The following is a 21,705-nucleotide window of genomic DNA, read 5'->3' as shown; positions in this document are numbered from 1 at the left end:
GGTTAAGTAATGTAGATGGAAGGCACTGTTATTCCATTGCAGGGGTCTCTAATCAGTCTTCCTAAACCCTTGTAGGCACCATTATCTGTCTTCCCATATCAGAAAATCTATTTGCTAGGAGAGCAAATTGAAGCATAAAAAAGTAAACAAACAGGCGTGTCCAGGAATTGACGTCTGTGGTTCTAGGCAACGTTCCCTGTGGTCTGGTTAAAAAGCAAGTGTTATCATGTGTCCGTCAATACAGTCTGAAAGGATCATATACTCTTCAAGTATTTTCCTGCATCAAACTGATGGGTTATATCACACGAAGCCCTCTGTCATGCTTGCAGCATCAACATAGACCGACTGCGTGATCTTGCCAGTTAAAGTGCAGTCACTCCCGTGTCTAAAGACAGCAGGAACCACTCAGAACATGATACAAATAGGGACAGTCTTACTACTCAAGGACTATCGCTAACTATTATAACAAGAATGCCCTTAGCAGATTCTAATCGTTGTTGTTTTTTTAAATTGGTCTCTAGTGTGGCAAAACACTATGGTCACCGTCTCCCCGCCCATGGCACGGTGAGTCTGGCTGAGTAAGGAGCCCCTCCACGTTCTGGCAGCCCCTCCTCGCAGCTTTCAGACTTGAACTGTCTGTATATTCTTGCTAGGAAGAAAGATACCCACAAGTAACAAGAAATTCCATTAAACATTTTCCTGTTGAGAACATAGTCATCCAAATTTCAGAAACCTTGCAAGGTGGAAAGTATAAGCAAATTTGCATACTGAAATTGTGGTCTACGTTTCATGTACAATTACAAATGTATGTTCTCTGAGAAACAGGGATCCCCAATTGTGGCATCCTCAGGTCTCCAGGACCCCATAAACTTTGTTCCTAGTCTGGCAGCCTGACAGATATTATCATCTGAGACAATGCTAATTATTCAATCTGAACCCAAAGAACTAGCTTCCTCCAAGAGAACTAATCATTAAAATGCAAATAGGTGTTTCCCACTTCACTGGTTTAGCAGAGAAAGACTGTTAACAGCCTTCTGACAAGAAAGAGAGAAGCTTAATGAGTTGATGCCTTAACCTTGTGGATGGAATGAGCACAGTGCACCCAGATCTGACTGCGTTCTGCACCAGCCTCCGGCTCTGATCCTTTCTGTGCAACAGCCTTTATGAGTTAACTCATAGAAGCTGCAAGAAATTACGGAACAAAAAAACTGATTTCTGATTCCACTCACTGCACTCAGGCAGCTCTCACTTAGACTAATTACTTAAACGATTTAAAAATGTATGAATATGCATGATAGTGCCTTTCAAAAAGTAAAGCCCAGCTGAGACCATGCCATCAAATCTTCCCTCCCTTTCTCTGATCTACGGATACCTCGCTTGCTTATCTGAGACGCTGATGGGCTGCAGAGACTGGGCTCGCAGAGGAGAAGGGGACCGGCGGCAGTGTGTCCCACGGCCCCACAGGCTCGGCCTCAGTCTCCCTGCCCCTCAGTCTCCTGGGGTTGGACAACTGGGATTGTTCTTTGAGTAAAGCAGGTCTTGCTTCACATCTACAGCTGGAGCTGCCCCCAGACTAAGGCCGTATCTCTTCCCTCTTCTGACATCGTGACACCTTGGGTGTGCATGGACAATGTCTGTAATGTGGACGTGAGGCAACAGCAGGCTGCTGGGGGCACAGCGGCGACTGTCCAGGACGGGCAGACACAGGGCTGATGTCGGACAGGGTGGGGCTGGGACGCTCCAGGCGAAGGACCCCACCCCAGCCCGCAGCGCAGAAGGCCCCTGCGCGGAGGTCAGCCCCGGGGTCCCACGACCAGGGCGTCCACAGGAACACACAGACACCTATCCCTGAGCGAAGACTCCCACCTTGATTCAACCGCACCCTCGATTCAACACCACCTGGATTCAACCACACCCTCCCACGTGAGCTCTACCGATTTGTGGCAACCGAAATCTGCTCTTTCAGGACAGCGTGAAGCAGCAAAGAGCTGAAGACCACAGGACGCACACAGACCGCAGACGACAGACACTGTGAACAGGGCCAAGCAGACGAGAAAGCATGATGTGGCGTGGACAAGCCACGAGGTACAGCTCTCTCTTATATCTCAGGGTTTCTCCAGAGCACGGAGCACACGGAAAACGTTCAGCAAAAAGCGCATATGTTGGGAGTGGGCAAAGGGAGTGCACAGGGAGCAGTCGCGTGACGTGCACGTTCCCGGCGTGGGAAAGACAACACAAATTGTATGAGGAGAAGGAATAGAATCTCCAAATGCCGGAAGGACACAGACACGCTGGAGAACGTTGTCAGCACCCACCACACCCTCAGCACCTGGGAGAGGGGTCCTGGGAGAGCAGTCAGGAGGCAGCCGCTCTCATCAGGAACCTGCCCCGGAGGGCCCTCTGCGACCCCCGACTCTGACACCCGACTCTTCTGTGACCCTGGAAACACCAGGGGTCCAAAGTCGCGTGTTTTCTGTAACAGTGACACTTAAGACTTTACACTTTAACTTAGTGCACTTTGCCACAGCCGTATCTGTGCGTAATAAATTCCATAAACAACACAGCAAGAACTCTGAAAACTTAGCCATATCTCAACCACAAAACTGAAGAAACAAGAGTGTTTGATGGAATTTCCAAGTTAACCCAATATTCACTTTTTTTTTTCAGCTTGTGGGTAAAAATCTTCCCAGTGAGTATGACTACACTTACATAGCTCCGTGCACTTATCACAGTCACTTTGGGGTCGTGGACATACTTCAGAGGCCATCGCGAGGCTTCTGCAGTGCGCCAAGCGAGAAGTTACTGCTCTGACCCCAGAAATCAATCCCCCCATTAGCGGAGGTCCTGTGCTGACCACATTTTATTTTTTATTGTGACACTGAAAAATGTGACAGATTTTGGCCTTAACAATTTTGGAAGATAGTTAAATCATATAACCAGGAGCTCTACTTTGGAAAGTATTGTAGACACATAAAATTCAAATTATCGTATATTGTTTAATATCGCTGATCACCAGCAAAGTTCATGCTGTGTCTCTCAGATTTAGTCACTAATACTAAGGAATGGTTTTCCGAGGTCCTATTTCATAGGAGGCTCATCAGGACTTTTGCTAATATATTGAAAACCAAGAAATACGTATTTCTAATGCTGGAATTTATTACCCAGAGAAACCGGATGAAAATCTCTAAATCCAAAACAAAAAGGAAAAATGCTGTAATTTGGTCGTGATTCCACTTTCCTAGGGAAATTACCTCCTCCCTACCCTCATCCTATACATCACACAGATGATTTTATCCATTTTCCATCAAACACCTTGAAGAATGCTTCCAATTTGTAACACGCGCTTGGGCGCGCCTCACCGCCGTCTGTCACCGTCCAACACAACATATGAGCCACCGTGGAGCCCCCGCCACGCCCACGGGAGGCAGGGGTAAGGACGAGTACACTCACCTTCCGGCTCCCCGCAGAGGGTGCACTGGGATTCTGCAAAAGGAAGAGAGAGAGAGAGAGGCCGTTACTGAGGGGTCTCCAGCTGGCGCCACAGGTTAAACGACAGAGCAATGACAGAACCGCCCGCTGGAGAGACGGGTGCCGTCCAGCTGCATCCACCTGCCTCACAGACATGGGTGGCCATCTCCATGCCACAGCCAGCACGGCTCCCGCACCTGAGCAAACTCCGTTTCAGAGAAACTACCTTAGCAAATACCTCACATATTACATTTCAGTAGAATACTGATCTCTCTTTGTCATATGCACATGCACACATTAAACATGTTTTCATGACTGTGTATGACTCAACACAAATCACTTAGCTGAAATAAATGTTATGTTATATCACCTAATTTAACATCTAAACCTTTACTATGATTACAACCCTTGTATCTGCTTCCAGGCACACACAATTATGAGCAAAAGGACGATACTATATCTCAGTAAAAACACTAAGCCTATAAGCACTGAGTGTCCTCACTGAGCAGGACCATGCCTCTGCGTCAGGCCCTGCAAAACACACCCAAGACACTTGGGGTTGTGGCATTCACGTAGGGAAATGACCGTAACAAACACAATACAGTAAATGGAGGTGCAAATGGCTATATTTGTCTTTTGGAGGAAGAGGTCAGACTTTGGCCCCAGGTCACTGTCCACCTTCCTGAGTAACTCTGGGCAGGTGACTCACCCCCGTGGCTCCAGAATGGGGACACTGGTATCCTCCACGCAGGGACAGGAGGGCTGAGTGACAAATGCATTCATTCAGCCCATCAGGCACCGGGCACTCAGGGGAATGTGGCCTCCTTCCACTCCAACCCCAAGGAGCAGCAAAGGGCTCATGGAAGAGACCGTCTGGGCTGAGTCGCGAAGGACACGTAGGATTTTCAGTAGAGAGGAATATAGCACAAGAGCATCCAAGTCAGAGGACAGGCTTGGGAGAAGGCAGACGGCCAGTGACAAGTGACAAGTCTGGCTGCAGGATAGGACAGGGCTGGCGGGCATCAGCATCAGATAAGTGGGGAGGAGACACTGCCGGCAGTTTGGGAAGGGAACTGAAAGTCATAAAAGGAGCGGAGAGGTTTTTTTTTTCTTTTAATGTAAAATTAGAAGCCTGGAATGGTTTCTGAAGTGGCGAGTGTGGTGTGTTCATCAGTCTGTGGTAGGACCACCTTGGTGGCCAGGACAGGCTGGGAGGGGACAAGTGAGGGAATCCAGAAAACGGGGGAGCCAGAGTGTTCAACAGAGAGGCCACAACTAGGTGCAGGGGCCTCGCTCCCTTGGACACCACGCCAAGGTCTAGAAGCACACAGACGTGGGCTCAGGACTTAGGCCTGGGGTCAGGACACAGGGCAGCTGGCACAGCACTGAGGCCACATCCCTGCAGCCACAGGAGTGGACGCCAGTGATCGATGCAGAGATAAGCAATGAATTCACAGCACCACTGATCGGGGATCCACAGGAAACAGGAAGTAGGGACCTCTTGCCCAGTGCCCAGCGACACCCCAGGAGCATCACTCAAATCTCAAAAGCCAGGCCCCCCTTGCACAGCGGCATCTGCCTTCTCTGTGGCGCACCATGGCTACGATGCTGAGCACACCCCAGATGATGCTGGAGACCCCTTGTTGCCTCCCCTGTGGGTGAGCTGCCTGCACTAAGGGACCTTTTCCTGGCCACACGATGACACAGGAGCCTGATGTCCCCCGGCCCCGGCTCTCCTCATGGTGACAGGACAGACAGAAATGGAACTTCTCCTGGGGCCTCTGGGAGGCATGTGTGTCTATGGGGGAGAAAGAGGTGATGGCTCAGGGCTCCCTAGTAGACCAAGGAGCTGGGGAAGGGGACCAGGGAGGCGGGCAGCCTGGGGCCAAGGGCGGCCGTGAGTTCAGAGCCACTCACATGGGAGAGCCGGGTTTACCTCTCAGCCCAGCCTCAGCCAAGACCTCCGTCCACCCTTCCTTCTCCTACAAGAGACCGGAACTCAGCACCAGGCTGCTCAAGTAGGACGTAGTTCAGACACTGGCATCCCCACTCATCCCGAAGTGCTAACCTGATCCAGGAATATAGGATTTCTCAGTACATCCAATCCCCATCACAGGTCAGGTGTCAGAATTATCCACCAAGTTCAAGGCACAGCGATCACACAATAATGATCAGAGCACAGTAACTGACAGTGAATTCAATTCTGTGAATCAAAGATCACCAGGCGCCTGGGGAAGCATGTCAGTTTGACCACGGGCAGCATTAACTTCTCCAGAGTCCAAGGCTTAAGCAAATGCCATTTTGGAGTTCATTATTAGTGCACCTAGGCCTTATCCTTAAAAAAATTATTTCCGGCAAGATCACAGGTAAGAAACCATCATCCTCTGTGTTCTAAGCCCAGGCAGGACACAACGTGACTAACTCATCACTCTTTGGTACAGTCCAACTATTTCCTGTAAAGCTCCGTCATGGGTCTTCTGCCGTGAGCTGCAGGGACTGTTAGCAGGGTGGTGAGGCTTTCCATTTGTCTGTGGCAAATGCATCCCTGGGGGACCCACTGCCACACTGATGAGAACGACCCCAGGGAGCACCGGAAATTCCACGTGCCCCGAGTCTCAAGCACAGGTTTTCATGTGAGGGAACCGGCCAGCCTGTGTGTGGAAGGCGGCTGGGGCCAAGTGCTGTTCCCCACTTTACATGGATCATAGACGTCATCACCCTCACAATCAGGAAGATATTCCAAGATGACAATTTAAGCTGAGACCAGTGACCCCTGTCAATGGTGGCCTGTTGACCTCATTATAATGACATTTCCTCCTAAGTCCCTGACCATCAGGGCACCAGACTCTCCCCTCCCTAAGTGCCCTGGGAGCTGACTGTCCGGAAACCCAAGGACAGCAGGCCTGCCCAGCTCTGGGGACTCTACCTGAACTCACGCAAAGCACAGTGAACATACACGTTACAACCGTTTTTTCTGCCGGAAATGCGCCGGGGAAGTTTCACAGAAAGGTGAGCTGTTTGATGAGCTTAAGTATTTACCCAACGTGGGCGGGAGGGAGGAGCATGTGATCTACGCCAACCTGTCTTCCCTCAGGAACACCCATTAAAAAAAGAGACACAATGTAGAAGGGAATTAAACTGGATACACTGTGAATTCATCATCATTAGTACAGAGTCTCATTTAAATTAGGAGAAGACTACACTAATTTATGCTAATTGACGTAAGATAGAGAAATCTGCCTGATGATCTTATGTGCCCATAATCTATACCTGAACCAGACGCAGCCCTGGAAGGATCGGCACATTCCCCAAACTACAAAACACGAACCGTGAAAGTCTAACCCGCTCTTGCTTTGGCATAATCTTCCCAAAGTGAGGGACGGCTACGTCTCCCGTGTGAATCCGTAAGGCATTTTACGTGTGGAGGTTACTCTAAATTGCTACACGTGTTTTCAGAGCGGTGGCTTTCAGTGTAAGTGTGAAGCATGCACACATGTAGGGTCTCTCCCGCTGGCCGTGGGCTGGACGGTGTGGGTGGTGCTGGCCATGGGCTGGGCGGTGTGGGTGGTGCTGGCCATGGGCTGGGTGGTGTGAGTGGTGCTGGCCGTGGGCTGGGTGGTATGGGTGGTGCTGGCCGTGGGCTGGACAGTGTGGGTGGTGCTGGCTGTGGGCTGGGCGGTGTAGGTGGTGCTGCCATGGGTGGTGTGGGTGGTGCTGGCCGTGGGCTGGGTGGTGTGGACGGTGCTGGCCATGGGCTGGGTGGTGTGAGTGGTGCTGGCCATGGGCTGGGTTGGGCGGTGTGGACAGCTCCTGTGGGCTGGGCAGTACAGGTGGTGCTGGCCACGGGCTGGGTGGGTGGACAGCGCTGGCCGTGGGCTGGGTGGTGTGAGTGGTGCTGGCCATGGGCTGGGCGGTGTGGACGGCTCCCATGGGCTGGGCGGTACAGGTGGTGCTGGCCGTGGGCTGTGCGGTGTGGCTGGACAGGGGACAGCAGACCCAGGTTGGCAGCAGGAAGGCGGGCAGGGGTGGTGGAGGGCCCGGCGTTGGGCTGCTGTGCCAACTGTATTAATTTGCCGCTCCTCACATACTCCCCTGCCTCCCTCCAGCTGGGGCCGCGACTAACGGGGGCCAAGACCTCGCAGCTTATGTCTGTCCTCCCAAGTCTCAAAGGTGCAGGAGACCCCGTGGCTCTCATCCCAGGGAAATGGTGCAGCACAGGGGCCACCAGAGGTGGAGTGCGAAGCCATCCTCTGGATGGGGGGTGGGGAGCGAGTCAGACCTGCGGGCACCACGCGGGCAGAGCAGCACTGTCACCACTAGTGCCCCCCAAACATGCACACAGTGTGAACACCCTCCGCAAAGATCACATGAACAGGATCACCCGTCCACACGCTTAATGGGACCGGGACACGGAACTCTATGATTTCACGGCTATGTGATAATATGATGGTGCAACAGCTCAAGTAACCTATTCATCAGCCAAGGAACAGCTTAACTGGGTCACGACCATTGACACAGGGGTCTTAGGAGCTAAAATGGGAATATCTCAAACATTCAAAAGTAAAAAGAGGAAAGCATAGAATATCATATCTCATTTCCATTTTTGAAAGCGTGTTAATATTTTTCAACATGTAGAGAGCCTACTGTGTGCCAGGGCTGCTGATATGCACTGAAAATACTGTTACGATACACTGGGTGCTGTACACGGATAAATGCAGAGCAAAGCCGAGAATGACAAACAGTGGATTTATATCAGATGATTTCTAGGGATACGGGGCAATAGGAGTGAAAGTACGGGTTACGGACAAGGAGTATAACCTGAAGCTCTCAGCAAACTTAGGCTAACTTTTCATTTGAAAAGCATTTTCAAAATGCAAACAGGTTAAGTATAAAGGAAAAAAATTTCTGGCACAAATCCAGTCCCTAAATATTAGCTGTTAGTATGACAATCATCTGAGTTTGCCCTCGTTCCAATTTCAAAATAAACAGGACACGATTACACTATCTAGGAGAGTAATAGATTCTACTCCAAGGGCGTTCCAAAAGTAAATGGGATAATCATGAAGATGCCTTATCCCCAAACCTAGCACACGGTGATCAGTCACCAAATGTTAGCAGTTCAGTAAGAATGTTCACGGGTCATTTTTCTACAAAGATAAGAATCACCTCACGTGGGCAGACACTGACGACAGGAGCCAGTTACAATACTGTAAGAGCTGTGCCTGAGGGAGGAGAAATGTAGCAACGCACATGTAGCCCCGAAAGATGGGAGCACTTGCAGGGACAGCAAGAGTGACCGGGGGTTTGAAGGATCAGTAGGAGTTCTCTAGGTGAGGTGTGGCCCTCTTGGGAAAGGAGTCTGCATCAGCGTCTGGGGAAGGAAATTATGCAAGTTCTATTTCTAACCATTTTCAAAGTGTTCCATTAAGCAGAATATTGTTCCATGCTATCTCTTTCTCATCTCTTAATGTGCACTCCCGTTAAATCTTCAATACTTGAGAAACACGAGAAGAAATCCTACGAGAAGCCACGTAGCTGGGCCACAAGCTGGCTGCACATATGCCCCGCTGTTAAGTGGTGACTGGAGGGTAGGACCATTCACTCAATCAAATAATTGAATGTCAACAGAATTCCAATGAGATTTTATTATACAAAATTTAAAAATGTGAAGGCAAACCCAGAAATCAGTAGCTTTAATAAAGCAATAGGCCAAAGGGAACAAAATATAAAGTCCACGGACAGATGTCTGGAAGCCCCTGTTTGCTGGTCATCGACCTCTCTCCACTCTGGATCCGTCATAACACATACGATCACAACTTCAGGATCAGCGCTAACGTGGGATGCTCACATATCTCCAAGGACGCCTCCCTCCGTCCTTCCCCTCTCCCTGAGGACACAGTTGTGACCAGAACAGCAAACGGCCATGTGGAGCACTGGACCGTCCACAACTGTGGGAGCGGCAGGCACTCAGCAGGCACTCGGCAGGGCCGGGAGGCCCTCCAGCTGCCTCTGACCTGAGTCACCTGTGAGTGCCTGCTTCTGCCTCTCCCGTTTCCAGCCGTCATGTCCCTAAATGTCATCTTTGACTCCGGAATGCTTCTGGGGAGCTGATTCACCTTCAGAGTAAGTTTGACTTAGGAAAGTTAAATAATCGCCTGGGATCTCTGAGCAAAACCAGGGTCCCGACGTCACTTGCTGGGATGCACGCTCACTGCCGGCAGAGGTACGCCGGGGTGAAGACTGCGCTGCAGAGTAAATGGCTTGTCTGCAAATAATCCAAGGGTCACTCCATCCTGTGCCAATTTTATCTACGAAATTTCAAGCTCCTCATGATTCCGATCTTATTAACTCCTGTGACAACTATATGTAAATACCAGCATTATTATTTCTTTCATTCAGTCAGGAAAAGAGAAGTCTAAAGAAATGAAGTCACGGGCCAGCCATGCAGGCAAGTTAATAGCCAGGACCAGCACTTTATTTCAATTTATTTGTGTGAAATTGCTCCTGAAATACATCCATGGCACCCACGAATGCTCAACATGATGTGCTCTTGGCATTTCTGTTCTCGCCAACAAAACATGCACAAGCCGATCTCCCCGTTAAATCAGCCGCTGTCCCTGCAACCGCATGAAGGAAGCTTGTGTCGAACCTGATTTCTGGTTCCCAAGGATGTACCCCAGTACAGTGACTGCGACATCACAGCCAATACAATGGACGGCTCTCCTAAAAGCTAATGCCCCCAGGGTTCTGCTCTCGGTCCACTGGTGCCTCATCTTCCGTGGCCTCCTTGGGGGAGCTCCCCAAATTCATGGCTCAACTGCCACTCCCTTATGCCAACAGCCTTCCCCGAGCCCAGATCTGCAGACCCCAGGCCCAGCAGCAGCCGCTGAGACCCACTGTTCGGGCAGAGACGCCCCCCGCCCCTCAGTCTGGGCCTGAGCAACCCGGCGTCTGCCTTTCCCCCGTATTCAACCATACCCACCACATACAGTGCCATGTCCCCAGCGTCTGACTTCTCACTCTTGCCCAGCACACCACGGCCTCCCAATGGGCTGTTCCTGTGGATCTCCAGGGGTTCTCGCAGTGCACGGAGGGTCTGTGCTCCCTCACTTCATATGCTAAGATCCTAGCCCCCAAGCTCAGCTTACTGAGTACAATGTCTTCACGACTCGTCCACGTGTAGCCTGTGGGTGAATTTCCTTCCTGTTTAAGGCTGACTAATGTTCTACTGCAGGGACAAGCCACTATTTGTCTATCCACTTGCCCATCCTTGGACCTCTGAATCACTTCCACCTCCTGGCTACTGTCAGTAATGCTGCCGCGAACATAGTGTACCAGGGTCTGGGTCCTTGCTTTCATTTGTTCTGTGCATATACTCAAAAGTGGGGTTGCTGGGTCATATGTGCAATGGACTGATGGTCTATGTCTCCACCCCTGCCGCCCCCTAAATTCATATGCTGAAATCTTACCTGCAAGGTGATGGTATTAGGAGGCCAGCCCCTTGGAAGGTGATGAGGTCATGAGGGTGGAGCCCCCACGATGGGATCAGTGCTCTTATCAAAGAGATTCCAGGGCTCCCCTCCCTCTTCCAAGTGAGGACACCCCGGAAGAGGTCCTCACCAGGAGCTGACCTCACTGGCACCTGGTCCCAGACTCCCAGCCTCTGAAACTATGGGAAAACACATTTCTGATGCTGATAAGCCCCCCAGTGTGCCGTACTTTGTTACAGCATCCCGAACGAAGAGAGCCCTTCATATCGCCACTAAAGTGAGCCATCAAAAGTGCAGATGATTCTACCACAGATAATATGACCCATGAGTGACCTCCTCTGCATGATGATGCCAAGCTGATCCTGCCTGTTGCACAAGCCCAAACTGTAAGAACCACATAAATCCTACCAATTAAATCTGCAACATGTGAAGACAGATGGACTGGTTGTTTGGCCTTGTTTTATTTTGTATAGATTTTACTTTTTAGAGCCTGTTTTAGTTTCACAGCCAAACTGAATGAAAGGTGCAGAGACTTCCCTTAAATCCCTGCCTCCCCCGCTGACACAGCCTCCCCCTCCACCAGCATCCCCGCCAGATAGTGCATTTGTTACAGCTGATGAGCCCACATGGACACGTCATCACCCAGATTCTGCAGTTTACATCAGGGTCCCTCTTGGTGTCGTACATTCTACGGGTTTGGACAAATGTACCATGTCTTGTATCTGCCGTTACAGGATCCTACACAGTAGATTCACTGCCCTAAAAACCTTCTGGATGCACAGGTTTTCACTCAACCTGAAGAGTATGTTTGGGTCCCTAGTGGTCAGTATCTCAAGACTTCACTATCTCATCATGATCCACATAGTTAATCAAGGCTAAAATATAGGTATAGTTTTTGATGGTTTCCTTTCCCTCCTACATCCAATTAATCATTAGTTCTCTCAAATTGTTAACTCCAAAATTCACCATGAACCCACTCCCTGCCTCCATCCTAACTGCCAAGACCATGTACCAGAGCTACCCAACATGCCCTCCACCAGGGTGAGCTTTCTGGGTGCTCCTAGGTCCAGCCTGGTGTCCAGCATGGCAACTCCACAGCATAAGTCAGACCATGCTACACCCTCTGAGAGCCCTCTGGTGGGTCCCCCTCACACTTAAGAAAACAGCTAAAGTTCTCCCAATGCCTGAGAGGTTCTGACCCCTGTTCCTTCTGACGTCGGCACTGGCTACAAGGCTCTGTCCTCAACGTGGCTCTGTCCACGTACTGGTGGCCAGGAGGACTTGTATCTGCTGTTCTCTCTCAGGAATGTTCTTCCTTCAGACCTTACAACAGGGCTGCCCCCTCTGCTCTGAGAATTCATCCTTAACAAACTCCTCTGCTGTTGTCTCTATCCAGTGCCCTATCTCATGTTCATCCTCAAACTCATTACTGATTTATTTGTGCATCTGGTTAAAGACTTGACATTCATCTCTTTCCCACCCAACAGAATACAAACACAGTGAGAGCATGATTCTTGTTTACTGTGTTCCTCTATCACCAGATCTAAAATAGTTCCTGTCACACAACAGATACTCGATGAATGTGTGTTAAATAAATCACAACACTCACGATTCTTATCACCATGAGGAGTTTCATCACCAAAATGCACAAAATGTGCCTAATAATATGTACCAGGATCCATTAGCCAGCAGCAAAGGTGGTACCCTTTGCAGTATCTCAGGCAGGACACAAGTACCTGTTATGCCCCACATTAGAAGATGTGCCAGGTATGGGTACGAGGTAAAACAGGAGGGTGGGAGCCATTGGAACAAACATGGCGATGAACCAGCTGCCACGTGTGATAAGAGACAGAACTGGGTGAGGCAGCACCCACTGAGAGGCCACTCGGTCTGGACGACATGTGACATCCCAGAACCAATATATGCCACACTGACTGCTCGGCATCTCTGCTGGGAACTCTGCCCCCTACCCCGAGGACCAGCCTCATGGAACGCAGCAGCCCTGCCTGGCAGTTGCCACCAGTGCACCAGGCAGAACTAGTTTCCGCTTCTTCCTTTAGGATCATGAAGTTCTTTACGTGTGAATATGTGGCTGAAGTGGTTTTCTCTCCCCTCTAGACTGGGGGTGTCCAGAGGTCAAGGCTGAGTCTCCCCAGAACTTGTACCCAGATAGGTTTCAGCATCAGAGCAGTCTTTGAACACAAAGACTCAATTCCCCCTCTGAAAAGGAAGTGTCCCTAAGATTTACATTGTACTATAAATAATTCCAACTATAAATAATGTCAACATTATCTTGTCAACATCTCTTACATATTTTGTGCCATACCGACTACATTCACATGAATGTATAGTCATTTGCCTACTATTTCCATAGGGATCTCATTATAAATATACAAATACATGTATAGATACATATAGGTATATAAGTATTTAACCACAAATGTAAATACATAAAGACATACATAAGCATATGCATGCTTCTATTTATATGCCTCACACACACATCAGCACAAATATAAGACTCATACGCAGAAGTATGTGTGTGCAGTGTGTATCCTTCCAATGTGGCATGGCATGTCCACAGGTGCTCATGTTTTTAAAAATAAGCATTCATGTTCCATATATATTTCTGATAATCATACACAGAGAATAAGTATTAGCCTCAGAAGACTTGACCTAATTTATTATCGCCAAGTTCACGTAAATCCATACAAAATGACAAAAATACCACACAGTCTGCAATACTGGGATGACATAAGTAAACCCAGGACAAGAGCCTTATCAAAGCCCCATGGGTAATGGAAGGTCCAAGATTGCTTCAGGGCTAACTTTCACTTCCACAAGCCATAAATATTTCCACTAGAGCCTTTTGTACCAAATATCCTTTCCCTGGCATCAGTGTGTCCTTGGTTTGTTCAAAAAGTGTCAGCAAAATATCACTTATTTTTAAGCCTCTTTCTTTGTTCGTGGCAAGGTATTCATTTATCATAGCAGGATTCACAAGAGTTGATACGCACGGCGTTATTTAGTACCATGGACAGCGGCTGTTATTTATTTGACATGTCTGGGATCATTACTCACACTGCTGTACAGAAAGAACTCCACTGTAAAATTTAAAACAATATTCGCTAGGTAGTGGCTGTCATACTTTAATTTTACTTGAATTTGTATTTTCTATTTTTTGACCCATCATAACCTATTTCTTTTCCATTTATGTCACTTGTAGGCAGTGGATGAAGTTGAAAGGCAGTTACACCTACCTGACAAAGTATAGGGTCTTTACAAATGTTTTTGAATTTATCTTGAATTTATTTTTCAAAGAGAGTAAGTCCTTGTGATAGTTCAGACTATATGAAGTATTACCTTGAGTTGGAGCCAAACACAGCTACAGTGGAAGCTTTGTCTCCAAGTCTGAAAGTGATTTAAAATATGGACTCCTAAACTCATACTTCATGATGAAATCCTGTGTAGAACAGCAGCAGTGACCCCCGAATTCAGAGGGTCAGCAGAGGTGAAATGTGGCTAAGAGATTCATCAAGATTTTGGCAGCCGTGGACAAGTTGTATTTGTAGAAAGGCATGGAGAGTATTGAGGGATGAAAACCTGAAAAGCAGTAATGTAGCCGAAAGCATCAACTCAGTTTCTCGTGGTCCGAGTGGAACTGCTATAGGTGGGAAACTCATTTATACAGTTCCAGATTTGGCTGACAGCTTCTAGAACTCTTCCAGATTTAGGATAATTGCTCTCCTTAATTTATCAATTTTGGGATGCCTGGGTGGCTCAATTGGTTAAGCCTCCTACTTGGTTTCAGCTCAGGTCATGATCTCATGATTTCATGAGTTTGAACCCTGCACTGGGCTCTGTGCTGACAGTGCAGAGTCTGCTTGGGATTCTCTCTCTCCCTCTTTCTGGCCTTCCTCTGCTCACACTGCCTCTCTGAAAATAAATAAACTTAAAAATATTTTTAAATTATTGATTTTATTTGGGCGAATTATACACATCCTGAACATTAAAGTGACCAAATTTAACAGAGTGACTACAAAGTGTTTAGAAGACACAGACAGGGACCCTATCCATAACACATTTACTATATTTATGGAGACAAATGTGCTCATTTGAGCTGAAAGGCAGTCATTGATAGTACACAAATAACAGGAACAAAATTCAACACAAAATTTTAATGTGAAAGTTAAAAGTGTCATTACTCCCCTGCTCTGACCTGTCAGGAGATCGATTTCCTAAATTATAACAGCCTTCACTTCTCAGCGAGGAATAGAAGGCACCTCTCTCGCCCTCCGCTAGGCTGCACTACACCCACCCAGGACCACACAGCCCTCTCAGATCAAGCCAGGCTGTTGTGTAGCCCTGGGTCTTTGCACACTGCATTGTTCATGAGTGCATCCTTCTGCCCTTGTCTGGCAAATGACTACTCCTCCTTTTTCCTTAGTGATTTTTAGAAATAACAGCTCTGGGAGTGCCTGGGTGGCTCAGTCAGTTAAGTGCTGAAACTTGGTTTCAGTTCAGGTCCAAGCTCATGGTTCACAAGTTTGAGCCCCGCATCAGGATTTGCAATGACAGTGTGGAGCCTGCTTGAGATATTCTCTCTCTCTTTCCCACTTCTCTGCTTGCTTTCTGTGTCTCTCTCTCAAAATAAATATATAAACTTAAAAAAATACAAATATAAAAATAACAGCTCTTTTCAGATACCACTTACATACCATACAATTCACCCATTTAATGTGTACAATTCAGGGGCACCTGGGTGGCTCAGTCAGTTGAGCGTCCGACTTCGGCTCAGGTCATGATCTCATGATTCGTGGGTTCGAGTCCCACATCAGGCTCTCTGCTGACAGCTCAGAGCCTGAAGCCTGTTTCGGATTCTGTGTCTCCCTCTCTCTCTGCCTCTCCCCAGCTCATGCCCTGTCTCTCAAAAATGAGTAAACATTTAAAAAATAATAATAAAGTGTACAATTCAGTGGCTTTCAGCATATTCACAGAGATGTGTGACCATTGCCACAATCAATCTGAGAACATTCCACCCTCTACCCTTTAGCAGTCCACCTCCAGTCCTCATCTTCTCAGCCCCTGGAAACCACTCTGCTAATTTCTGTATATATTTGCCCATTCTGGACAATTTATGTGACTGGAATCCTATATGCTTGTAATATGTGACCAACTTCACTTAGCAAGATGTTTTCAAGGTTTATTCTGCTACATAGCATGTGTCATACTTCCTTTTGATCATTAAATAATATTCCAATGTATGGATATTCATCATTTATTTACCCATTTCTTGGTTGTTGGATACTTGGGTTGTTTGCACTTTTTGACTCTTATGAATAATGCCCCTCTAAATATTCATGTTCAAGTTTTTGAGTGGACATATGATTCACTTCTCTTGGATATACACCAAGGAATGGAATTTCTGGTCATATGGTAACTCTACGTTTACCATTTTGAGGAAACACCAAACTGTTTTCACAAGTGGCTACACCATTTTACATTCCCAAACAACAGTAGAGTGTGAGGGTTCCAATTTCTCCATTGTCTGGCCAACACTTGTTACTAGCTATCTCTGATGAAAGCCACCCTAATGGGTGTGAAATAGTATCCCAATGTGGCTTTGATTTGCATTTCTCTGACATACAGTGATGTTGTACCCCTTTCCTTGTACTTATTGGCTGTCTGTATGCCTTCTTCGGAGAAATACCTATTCAAAGTCCTTTGTTCATTCTTTTATTGGCTTATTTGTCTTTTTATTATTGAGTTGTATATATTATATGATTTGCAAACATTTTCCCTATTCTGTGGGTTTTCTTTTCACTTTCTTGATGGTGACCTCTGAAACATTTTTTTTTTTTTTAATTTTTTTTTCAACGTTTTTTATTTATTTTTGGGACAGAGAGAGACAGAGCATGAACGGGGGAGGGTCAGAGAGAGAGGGAGACACAGAATCGGAAACAGGCTCCAGGCTCTGAGCCATCAGCCCAGAGCCTGACGCGGGGCTCGAACTCACGGACCGCGAGATCATCGCGGGGCTCGAACTCACGGACCACGAGATCGTGACCTGGCTGAAGTCGGACGCTTAACCGACTGCGCCACCCAGGCGCCCCTGAACATTTTTAATTTTAATGAAGTTCAATTAGTCATTTTGTTGCTTGTGCTTTTGGTTCCCTAAGAAACCATTACTTTACCTTCTTAAAAATTTTATTTATTTATTTATTTATTTATTTATTTATTTATTTATTTATTTTTAGAACGAGCATGCACACACACAAGTGGGGGAGGGGCAGGGAGACAGAGAGAATCTTTAGCAGGCTGCATGCTCAGCACAGAGCCTGATGTGAGGCTTGATCAAGAGATTAAGAGTCAGATGCTCAATCATTACTTAATCTAAAAGCTCAAAGATTTGTGCTCATTTTATTTTATAATTTTGGCTTTTACATTGAAATCTTTCCTGCATTTTACTTTAATTTTTACATATGATGTGAGGTAAGGGCCCAACCTTATTCTTTCGTGTGAGGATATTCAGCACCATTTGCTGAAATTCTATTCATTCTTTAAGATGCATTGTAAATGTCAATCCTTTCAGGAAGTTAGCTGTAGGGCTCCATAATGAATTAAATGGCTCCTTCTCTGTGCTTCTGCAGCAACTTTTGTAATACCTGAATACCTGAGTCTCATTAGAATCGTCTCTCTCCCTCAGGAGATTATATATATATATATATATATATATATATATACACACACACACACACACACACACACACACACATATATACACACACACACACACAAATTGTATACATACGTATAAGTATATATAATTGTATAACGAATATATATGATTATATACATATATGTACGTATATGTATACACACACACATATATATACATACATACGCACAGCCTTTAGTGCACATCTACAATCCACGTTATGCAATGTTAAGTGAAAATGGTCTATGATGCATCATTTGTACAATGATTATTTGAGCGCCTGGCTACAGTGCCCAACACGGGCTGCGAACTGGAGTACAGAGTTAGTTGTGCAGAAGACGCATATGTGCACGAATAAATCCACCCTGTACCTGCATCATGTCCTCTGAAACAAGAACGAACCTCCAGCATATAGGCAAGCCTAAAAATGGCTGGGCATATCTGAAGCAGAGCTTGAACCAGGAAGGGCAGGCAGGGTCACATTCTAGGGGTCTAATCAGCTTGCTTAATTTGCTTAATAAAAGAATAAGTCCCAGGGGTGGGGCTCCACCCTCTGGGACAATGAAGCTACTCAGGGGTTTTAAGCAAGGCTGTTACATAAACAAACTTGTGTTTCAGAAAGACTTCTGTGGTAGCAGGCGGATGAGCATCTGAGAGAAGGCGCAGAGGTAAGACAGTGACTGCTGAGGGCTCCTGGAAGACAGGAGGAAAGCAGCGGTTGTGGGATGGAAGGCCCCACACAAGTAGGCTGTGGAATACCAGGAAATAATGCCCGATTGGTTTGTTTTAAATCCCACTTAGGAAAGTAACAGGGCCATACAGGGAAAATCCAACGAGCGATCCAGTTACCCAACTTCTCAAATTAATGTGAGGAAAGTGGAAAGTAACTGATTTCATGACTTATCATGAGAGGGAACCAGAAACCTGAGATGGGAATGAGCAGTTCTCAACAACAGAATCACCATCAGAGAAAACAACTGCAGGGAAGAACAGAAAAAAACAGGAAGAGCGTGGTCAGCTCCTGGTCCAGCAAACGCTGGGCGTGTGCACAGGCCTCCTTGCCAGATGGGGCGTTGGGGGCCCCCTCTGAGAAACATGGGTACCTCTGGGTCCTTCTTCCCAGGGTGGCTGCTGCCAGCCCCCACCCCTGCCCCCCACCTCTCTGACCACCTGTGTTCCTCTTCTCAAGGTCCAAGACTTGAAAGTCCCCAAGTTACGTGGACAGCCAGGGCCCAGTCTGCTTTGCCGCAAAGCCAATGCTCCCAGCTGGGGCTCTTTGTCCTCCACAATCCAGTCCCCATATCTCATGACTCAATGTAGAGTCCTGGGCAGCTCAGCAGTGGAAACAGCCATAGTCTGCAAGGATGTGGGTTTATGGGTATTTGTGGAAAGGGACGTAGTGCAGCTTTAGTAAAATATACAGGTGCCAAGGCCTGGCAGAATCCCATTTCCTCCCCACAAAAGCTCTGCCGGCCAATGGGTTCCCACTTTGTGAAACTCAGCACAGAGTGTATTTGTGTTAGGGTTTGGAGGCTCCCACCTGCTCCCTGCTCATTGGTCGCCCCCTCTTCATTTAGTGCGAAGATGTGAGAGCCCACCGTGAGGCAGGCCCCACGCTGAGTCTCTGAGTGCGAGGAGCCCATGTCCGTGGAGGAGGGAACATGTACGCACAATAAAATACAGTAATGGAAAGTGGAAAATAGGGTTAAGAATGCTGGAGTTTGCCTGGGGACAGGTCAGGAACACGTTTGCAGAGAGCAGAATGCTTGAGATGACATTGAACCAGCAGGGGAGATTTTCCTTCCTTCCTTCCTTCCTTCCTTCCTTCCTTCCTTCCTTCCTTCCCTCATTCATTCACTCATTCATCCATTCATTGCAGGTTTCTCTCCCCCACACCCAGGGCTTACCTTCAAGTAAGGGAGGCATGTATTAACCAGGGAGTCCCAAGGACAAATGTAACATGCCACCTGTGGTCAGTGCGCCCAAGGAAAGGTGCACAAGACCGGAAAGCTAGGACCTACCTGTCTAAGTGAGGGTAGTGCCTTTGAGGAAATGACCTTGAGCAATGTTTAGAAGGAAACGGGATGAGGAGGCATTCCAGAGAGAGGAATGTTCTCTAGTCTACAAGTGATGTCAGCCACACAGGCCCGTCCCCACCGTGTGGATGGGAGACAGACAGGTGACACAGGGAGCCGACGTTCCGGCTACAAGGTCAGGGCCATGGCCCTAGCTGGCGACCTCATCTGGGCACCAGTGCCTCCTCCAATCTGTGGACAGTAGGCTTCACGGCCCCTCTCCCAGCCCGCCAAGCCTCCCCTCTGCCCCTCTCCTCCACCCACCTCCCAACACAGAGCCTCTTCTCCTCAGTACCTCGGTGCCCAGAGCTCTGCCAGCAAATTGGATAAACTAATTAGTGCTTCCATGTTAATTAATTTTCCGTTGTTTATATAAGCTATGAGATTTCTGTTCTCGTGTTGGTCCCTTTAGGTAAGTTTATCTACAAATAAATTAAATCCCATTACACCAAATTACACTGAAATGCCAATCATCAAAGCAAGTCTTAAATGCACATCTTTCCCCATAGAACTCTCAGAGATAATCTCGTATCATAAAGAAACATTTAAAACAGAGGTAATGCTCATAATTGATGTATACTGTCATATTAAAACTTCAAAAACATTTATTAGAAAAGTCACTTGAACAGTGTGACAGCTGTATTTTTCTCTGTATTTCTAGGTTGTGAAAATTGAATCACCAGATTTAACAGTGTAGGTAGCACTGAACTATAAAATTAAATAAGGACAATCTGAATGTTTCCAGGATTGATTACTTTTTTTTTTTTTACCACCTACATATTTTTTGCTGACCTGAAATCTAAATCACATTCATGCTCTGAGAAATTAAAATTATGCAGTTAGTACAAGTCATTTCCGTTAGTTAAGATGAAGCCTATTACAAATGACTGAGCCCAATGCAGAGCTAAAGATTTTAGGAGCTGACTGTTCCCCACCCAGGATGGAAGTGTATCAGAGGACCCCCAGATGAACCAGATTCTACTTCCTGCAGTGTTCACGTAGGTGGGCATTGGCAGGGACCACCTGTAATGACTCCAAGGAAGAAATGAGGGGTCTCCTGAACCCAGTATTATATTAACAGAACATTAAAAAGTGTCTGCACTGCACCTGCTATAGACATTGTGCCCTTCCTCACTCGAGAACATACACAGAGCCCCAGCCCAAAGATCTCTTCATTCTGGGCTAATTCTCACCATCTCACACTTTATGTCCAAGTTAAGTAAAAAACCAAATTCATTAGCAGTCCCAAAATCAAATTCAGATCGAGGGATATAATTTTAAGCCTTGTTTTCAAACCATTCTCTGACATGGGATTTTAGAATTGGAATCAAGATTGAACTATGGCCTTCAAAGCTCACATGTTGAAACCCTAACTTCCCCAACCCCTCCCCGCCACACCTCAGACCAGGACCTTATTTGGAAATAGGGTCACTGCAGATGGAATTAGTGAAGTTACAGCAAGGTCATTCCAGGGTCCCTACTCCAGTATGACTGGTGTCCTTATACAGAGGGGATACGTGGACACAGAGGTACAGACAGGAGAATGCCGTGTGAAGATCTGTTCAAGCCAGGGGACCGCCAAGGTGAGGAAGGCCTGTGATGGAGCCTCCTGTGGCTCAGCAGGAGCCGCTGCTGACCCCTGGGTTAGACTTCTGGGCTTAGAATGTGACACAACAGGTCTCTGCAGTCTGAGCCCCCAGGTCCATGGTACTCTGGTACAGCAGCCCCAGGGAACCAATACTCCGCCTATGACCAGGCCCATGTAGTACCTTCCCCTTGGAAGGAGGGGAGAGCCCCTTTACACTCAGTTTTTCTCAACCATTTTAGGCTCTATAGTAATGAAGAATTTCTCTCTGACGTTTTGTCTTTGAAAACATGTAGATGCTCATTTGGGAGTTTCAATAGTGTCATCAGCGCGCACCAACTGATCAATCACATTAGAATCACCCCAGTG

General features: G+C 47.3%; 1 protein-coding gene across 9 annotated transcripts in view; it reads right to left on the bottom strand.

The window, feature by feature from the left end:
• The window catches only part of DLGAP2 (DLG associated protein 2), a 786,545-nt gene that overhangs the window by 342,380 nt on the left and 422,460 nt on the right, over nt 1-21,705 (bottom strand). For all 9 annotated transcript variants that reach the window (XM_053900747.1, XM_053900746.1, XM_053900745.1 and 6 more), the window contains one exon: nt 3,451-3,483. In XM_053900747.1, the coding sequence (XP_053756722.1) occupies nt 3,451-3,483 (33 nt within the window). The remainder of the gene's footprint in view (nt 1-3,450; nt 3,484-21,705) is intronic.

Source organism: Panthera pardus, unplaced genomic scaffold (assembly GCF_024362965.1).
Source record: "Panthera pardus isolate Hobbes unplaced genomic scaffold, ASM2436296v1 HiC_scaffold_13, whole genome shotgun sequence".
Taxonomy (NCBI): domain Eukaryota; kingdom Metazoa; phylum Chordata; class Mammalia; order Carnivora; family Felidae; genus Panthera; species Panthera pardus.
Note: the sequence above shows the minus strand (reverse complement) of the source record. Positions and strands in the feature narration are given on the sequence as shown.